This window comes from Bipolaris victoriae, assembly GCF_000527765.1.
Source record: "Bipolaris victoriae FI3 unplaced genomic scaffold scaffold_163, whole genome shotgun sequence".
Classification (NCBI taxonomy): Eukaryota; Fungi; Ascomycota; class Dothideomycetes; order Pleosporales; family Pleosporaceae; genus Bipolaris; species Bipolaris victoriae.
In genome coordinates, this window is record NW_014575229.1 from 43,772 (window position 1) to 50,294 (window position 6,523).

General features: G+C 52.7%; 3 protein-coding genes across 3 annotated transcripts; all 3 read right to left on the reverse strand.

Annotated features, from left to right (window-relative positions):
- Nucleotides 1-317: 317 nt before the first annotated feature.
- COCVIDRAFT_114316 (hypothetical protein) lies at nt 318-1,493 on the reverse strand (the record flags this gene model as incomplete). The annotated part of the gene is made up of 2 exons (XM_014695397.1): nt 318-1,070; nt 1,128-1,493. 2 exons carry the CDS (start codon nt 1,491-1,493, stop codon nt 318-320), a joined length of 1,119 nt encoding a protein of 372 aa, XP_014550883.1.
- A 1,855-nt stretch (nt 1,494-3,348) lies between these two features.
- COCVIDRAFT_114312 (hypothetical protein) lies at nt 3,349-3,891 on the reverse strand (the record flags this gene model as incomplete). Its single annotated transcript, XM_014695398.1, has 1 exon — nt 3,349-3,891. One exon carries the CDS (start codon nt 3,889-3,891, stop codon nt 3,349-3,351), a length of 543 nt encoding a protein of 180 aa, XP_014550884.1.
- A 789-nt stretch (nt 3,892-4,680) lies between these two features.
- On the reverse strand, nt 4,681-6,358 carry COCVIDRAFT_20781 (hypothetical protein; the record flags this gene model as incomplete). The annotated part of the gene is made up of 3 exons (XM_014695378.1): nt 4,681-4,916; nt 4,977-6,035; nt 6,154-6,358. 3 exons carry the CDS (start codon nt 6,356-6,358, stop codon nt 4,681-4,683), a joined length of 1,500 nt encoding a protein of 499 aa, XP_014550864.1.
- Between the last annotated feature and the right edge of the window lie 165 nt (nt 6,359-6,523).

Sequence of the window (6,523 nt, forward strand, 5' to 3'; positions counted from 1 at the left end):
GATGCTGCGGTAAACGCCTCTGTTGGCTCCAGCGGAGATATTAGGGATGAGTCAGACGGATTATGCCGATGTCAATACCTACGTAGGTACAACAATATGGCTCTCTAAAGTCACTTGAAACAGGATATTGCAAAGTCTTGGGGAATAGAATACATTTTGATTGTGGTGGGAATCAAGGTTCCATGCAAAAAGTCTAAAACGCCGAGTAATGGTATCTATACCGTGCCTCACGGTTCCTGTAAAACGCCTATCGCTAAGACAATCCAGCGTCATCATTCAGCAACTTCAGCTCAGTCGGTCCCAGCGCTGAGATCAACTCAGCCCATGGCCGTGAACAGACACACTTGGCGGGCCATCTGGCTCGCTAGTAGGATCTCCCTAAAGACCTGGTCCATGCCTCCCCGGAAGTGGATAGTGTAGCTATCGACTTTTCCCTTTCTCCGCTTCTCTCCCCACACCAGCTTGATTGGCTTTGCATCGTCGCACCGCTTACCCGTCCTGCTGCCTGGCTTTGCCCAATCCTTTTGGTACTCATACAATGTCTCTGGCATAGCGTCGTCGTTGGGGTCCCCCTGCTTCCAGACAAAGCGCCGGCCACCATAGGTAAATCGTCGCGGAGACCACGGGATCTTTTGCTGCCTATCAGGGTACTCTTTGACTGGTTGTGAAAACGGGCCGCGGAGGTGGATGCATCGTGACTTGTAAGCAGCATCTTTGGAGGAATCGGTGGTTATGCGCTTCTTATCGATACCAGAAAGGAGGACTGATATGCATGGCTGGGGGAACTCTGCGACGCGGAAGAAGTCTGCGGCGTTTACTTGGCTGTCGTCGCGATGTGTGGCCTCGAGCATGTATAGCATGTACTTGTCGGAGTGGTCTCGCGCACTGTAGATGTACTTTCGGAAGCCTGACGAGCCGGTCCATTCCCGTGTGCGGTGCAAGTGAAATGTGGTTGTGGGTAGCGATGGGTCAAGAAGAGCATGGTAAGGGATATCTGTTGAGGGGAGTTGATCATGTAGTGTGTGTGAGATTGGTGAGTAGGAAGTCTGCCATGTGAGGAGGTTGTGGATCTGGACCATTGTCAGTCATGGATATACAGAAACATAGGTAACCAGACTGCTACATACTGCTGAGAGAGTCTCGCTCTCCTCGTCCAAGTCGCCATTGGCGCCCCATTGATTTGGAGCGGGTACAAAGACGCATTCGTTGCCCTCCTCGTCAATCTGGTCACTGCCGCTTTCGAGGTGGGGACGCAGGGCTCGTTGTCGTTCTCGGTGGATGGTGATCTGGGTCTTGATGATTCGCACTTGCTCGTCGGAGAGGTCGTCTGGCGAAATACTAGAATAGGCCTGCTCTATTTCGTGTTCGAGTTCCAAGGCAGCGGCTCCATGTTGCATGTAGGAGGTGTCGTATAACCAGGCATGTTCGGATTCAAAGGCCGAGCTTCGGAGCATGTGGAGGTTATCGCGGGATGTAAAGACCGGGCGACCCATTGTGGGCGATATTGGTGCAATGTATGGGCAGTATGCGTAAGTGGTAGATTGTGTGTATAGTCGTAGCAGGCGGGTTGGAGGGAGTGTCAAGTTCCAGTGCAGTGTTTCAACCTGGAGGAGGAGGGCAGGGCATGAGGGAGAGCGGGCAAGACATGCAAGACATGAAGGACCGAGGGCTGAAGCAGATAATCATGGCTGGCTAGCTCCATGCTGGCACCAGCTGATGGAGCAGCATCCGGGAAGGTATGCGAGTAGCGGGCCCTGGTCATACCGACGTTTGGTGCTGTGGCACGGGGGCGTCCTGGGGCCAAATTGCGGTGGCATGGGCTAGGCGGCGCATGGGACTAGCCGGATGGGGTAGTACGAGATTGATTGTCAATGTAACGCGAGCATCCAGACTGCTGCGCACGACAGTCGTGCATCGCTCGAGGCGGGGGGGTCTTGCGTGTCCTGCGTGTCCTGCGCTGTCCTGCATGTCGTCTTGCATGTCTTTGCACTTGGCCCCAAGACAGAGCGTGCAAAAGGCTCCCCAGGCTGAGGCCGGGTGGAAATTGGCGTGGCCCCATTCTTGTCCCTCTCTGTCATGCGGCCGTTGCCTTGGGCTGCCATGCCGCCATGCCGCCATACTTACTACTACTATGCCGCCGCCATGCCGCTTCTGCCTGCCCGCCCTGACAGCTTCCTCTCACCGGTAGCCCCAACTCCTCCATCCATCATCACCAACCACAACCACCACAACCACCACCATCACTCCAACACCCCCAACACCCACACCACACCCACCGCCTAGCGCCCATCGGACTCCGAACACGCTGGCACCCCGCGACGGCCATGGCCTTGACACACCACCTGGCGCCTCGCTGCGCGCTGAGTACATGCCACACCAGAGCTGACACGCTTACACACCCACTACCCCACATGGCCCTGTCCGGCACCGCCGTTGCCCGCTCGGCTCCCGCGACGGATGCAAGATAAGAGCCACGCCCCTCTACCAGTTCGCTTTCCCTCGCAGCCTCTGACGGACCGTGGGGCGGCGGATCGACAGCATGGCGTCCTTTGCACAAACCATTCGCTAGCCTTGCCCTCTCTTGTCAGTACCTACTTGTACTTACGTACGTACGTACGTATCTGCTACTTGCAGTGAGCATGCACGCCGGACTCGCTTTCTCTGGTTCCCCTTGGCCCTACGCGTCTTAGACAGCCACCACCAACTCCTTCCTGGCCCCGTCGGCCCATCTCTCCACGGCCCGCTTGCGGAGCGTCCATAGCATGTATGTATGTACGTATATATTGCCTTTGAGTGCAGAAGCCGCATGCTCAGAGAGTTTGCTTGGCGGTTTGCACGGGAACGCGATGCGATCGAGACGGCGAAGAGAACCATGCGGTTGGGACGTGGGCTTGACCACACTATCGGATTCAGGTTTGCCTTTAGCCTCAATTCAACCGTGGCTGGCTCCAGCTCCCACGCCCGCCAAGTGACCTCGCAACACATCGAGTCACTCCTCCCATCCGTCCAGTGCAGTCACTGTATCACGCCTGTCCTCCGCTCTGCAAGCTGGTCCCCGAAATGGTCGCCGAACACTCCCAACACGGCCCACCTCTTTCATTGCATTGTGGTACCTCGCCTGTGCTACACAGCACCCTATACAAGGTTGCATTCCCCACTGCGACACAGGATACGTAGATTTTGTTCGCGACACCACCAGTCGCCGACTGACCTCGGGTACCCCGAACTTACACCTTGGATATGCGCTTTGCACCCCGGATACATTTATCTAACGAAAATGAAAATCTAGCAACATGTCCACTACTCACAAAACTCATCGCCGACCACCTAACGTACCACCAGAGCGACTTAAAACAGCGGATCGCTCTCCTCAATCGGCACCAACTTTCCCTTACCCTTGAACGTCTCTACTATGCGCCCCTGTTCACTCAACATGAACCTTGCCGTCTGATTTCCCACACCCGCCAACCCCCTCCATCTCTCCAGATCTTCCTTGTTCCTCTTGTCGCCCAGCGCCTCCTTGGACCTCTTCCAATGGCCCTCTGAAAATGCAATCATTGTCGTCATCGTCTTCTCCTTGATGTCGTAGACTGCAGAAACCACAGTACCCGTCTCCTCTAGCCAATTGATTTGCCAAAGCTCCCCAGGACGTATGCATTGGTAGGTTGCTCGTTGGTAGTTTATCCGGCCCGCCATGGGTCCCCCGTGGATAGCGTACACTACCCGATCAGACGAGAAGCACCATAGTTCATACCGCCATTTCTCCGGCTTGCCGTTGCTATCCTGCGCGTCGTAGTCGTAGATCAGGTGCGTATCCAGAATATCCTTTTCAAAGGTAGGATCAAGAGGGGTATTGGTGAGGAAGTCGGGGAGATGGTCGCCTGGTGCCATGATGGGTTTTGAGAAGATGATTGATTTTTAATATTTTCCAAGACTTTTTCAGGAAAGAGAAGGAAGCCTGTTTTATCTCGCTTGGGTTTGGGGCTCTTTTTAAGAAGGGTGTCAAGTCTAGCTGTTCTTTTGCTCGGCGCTACCGGAATCGATGACGTAGTAAGCTTGCACCTGCTACGCTGTGTTGTGTCTTGTCGCGTCATTCGACACTATTGACAAGACTGATATCAGTGCTCGAGCACTAGACGATTCCATTACTGATGGCAGTTTGCTCGGCAGTTTCTGCAATCACTTTGAATGGTCACAGTGGGCTTTTAGAGTGCTTGACGTGGTCTTTTGCCAGGATCATCGAGGATTCTTTGCATACTGCGTGTACTCAGAGTGGATTAAATCTATTTTTCTTCTATTCGTTATTTCTCACTATAGGAAACAGATTAAATAAAGAAAGACAAAATATTAGCGCATACGAAAATTGAAGGCAAGACTGCATTCTTCTTCCCTTATATCCACTCAGCAGAAGCCATTGTGGTATGCGTTAGATTCTGGCGCACAACCACCATTCCAATCTGAATCTTGTCGGGAAAACGACAAGATAAGTGCATTCAACGTTCAGGAACAAGGGAAAGGAAGTCATTAGTCGAAGGACCAGTGTACCTCAACACTAGAATTTATCCCAAGTCGAGACAAAGTGCGTACGTCATGATGTGGAACTTCCGACTCTGTTATAATGAGACTAACTATGGCCACTACAGAAACCAGCATAACCACGATCATCACGTGATCCATCTATTAACTTGTTACACCGACTTCCACGTCCTTTCCCTTGAAGTTGTAATCGTTACCCGATGATCCTCTCACGAGCGCTTCTCCGACTATTGTGCTGTCATCGAGTGGTGTGACACCAACTCTTCTTGCTTCAGCCAAGGTAAAGGTACCATATACATCAATGGGATCCATCTGGCCCATGTCGGCAACGGGGAAGAGGATGTTTAGCAGATAGAACAGAATACCGCTGATGAAGAAACCTAGGCAGATGTTAGTCGATTATGGCTACACTTAGTACCAACGCGGGACATGTCACTAACCAATTAAGAAGGCCATGTAGTAAAGTTCCACCAAAGCCCTTGGTGGCTTCGCATCTCCTCGCACCGTCACGACCAGCCCTCCAATGGTAGGAGCCCATCCGGCCAGCCACGCCGGTATAGCACGCCAGTTGAACCCCTTGGTGAAGTAGTAGTCAGACATTTCTGTTCGATACAAGTGCGTCAAGCGGATCCTTCTGTTCCTCAAAATATAATAGTCGCAAGCCATGATGCCTATAATCGGAGCCAGGAAAACCGAAAACGACGAAAGCACCGCGATGAAAGTAGTAGCCCGATTAATCAGTTGCCAGGGCTGAACAATCCATGCAGCCACAAAGGTGATGATGGCGCCGCGCCGGATGTTAATATATCGGGGAAACAGACCAGCGAGATCAATGCCACCCGCAACGGCGTTGCCGCAGATGTTCTCGAACATGGCGGTGAAAGCGAAACCAGCAGATAGGAAAAAGACGCCCGCGCGGGACCGCGACGACCCGTTTCCGTTATCCATGATGCGCATGAGTAGGTCCGGTGGGTTCCAATATACCTCGCCGTAAATCTTTTGTCCGGCAGCAGCAGTAACAAGGCCAATGAGGGAGACTAGTACACCAGTGACTAGACAGCTGCCAAAAGTACCCCAGAGGTAGGACCTTCTTCTCCGTGCATACCTCGAGAAATCACTTCCATTGGTAATTCCCGCCGCCAAACCGCCGATGCTCTGGTTAATCCCCGCCATGATGAGCCACGAGGTATTCCATTCCGAGCCCGCCGGTACATTTTGCCCGGAATTCCACAACGGACCTACGCCTTTTGCGGTAGCCAGGGCCCAGATCATCCACGCTAGCATGCCGACGCCGCACCATGTGCATACGATGAGGAACGGGATCTTGAATTTCTCCGGTCGCAGCCACAGGAACGGCGTGGAAAGGAACCAAAAGACAACGAAGCCTACGAATTGCTCCGTTGTAGTCGGAAAATTCGGACTAAACGTATTCGGCATGCGAGCATACGACGGCCAGATTGCCGTCAAACACACAGCGACGAGACGCCCGCCATTCCAACCTACAAGTTCCCATATTAACCACAAAGTTCAAAGGGAAAAAATCACGTAAACTCCCGTTCCTAGCGCTTCAGACTGGGAAAACGAGAAGAAAGAGGGGGGGGGGAAAGGGAAACTCACACTGCACAGCATTCCAAATAAAATTCAACATAATCCGCTGCAAAAGCGGTATAAAGCTTCCCCTCAACCCCCAACTATACCGATTCTGCACCGTGAACCCAATATGCCACTTGAGTCCGATCCACGCAATCAGCGTCGAGAAACCCGCAATGAGAATGCGACTGACGACTATGATGAGCATGGCTTGGGGGACGGAAAGACCCATGGCTATTTGTTTCCTCATAATCCGCATTAGCAATCTCTTTCTTTCGCTCCTTTCAAACTACTTCTTCGTGGGAATGCCGTATAACGGATATGGGGGTTTTAAGCGGGTTGTTTTTTTGGGGAGAGAGAGAGAGAGGGAGAGAGAGAGAGAGGGAGAGAGAGAGAG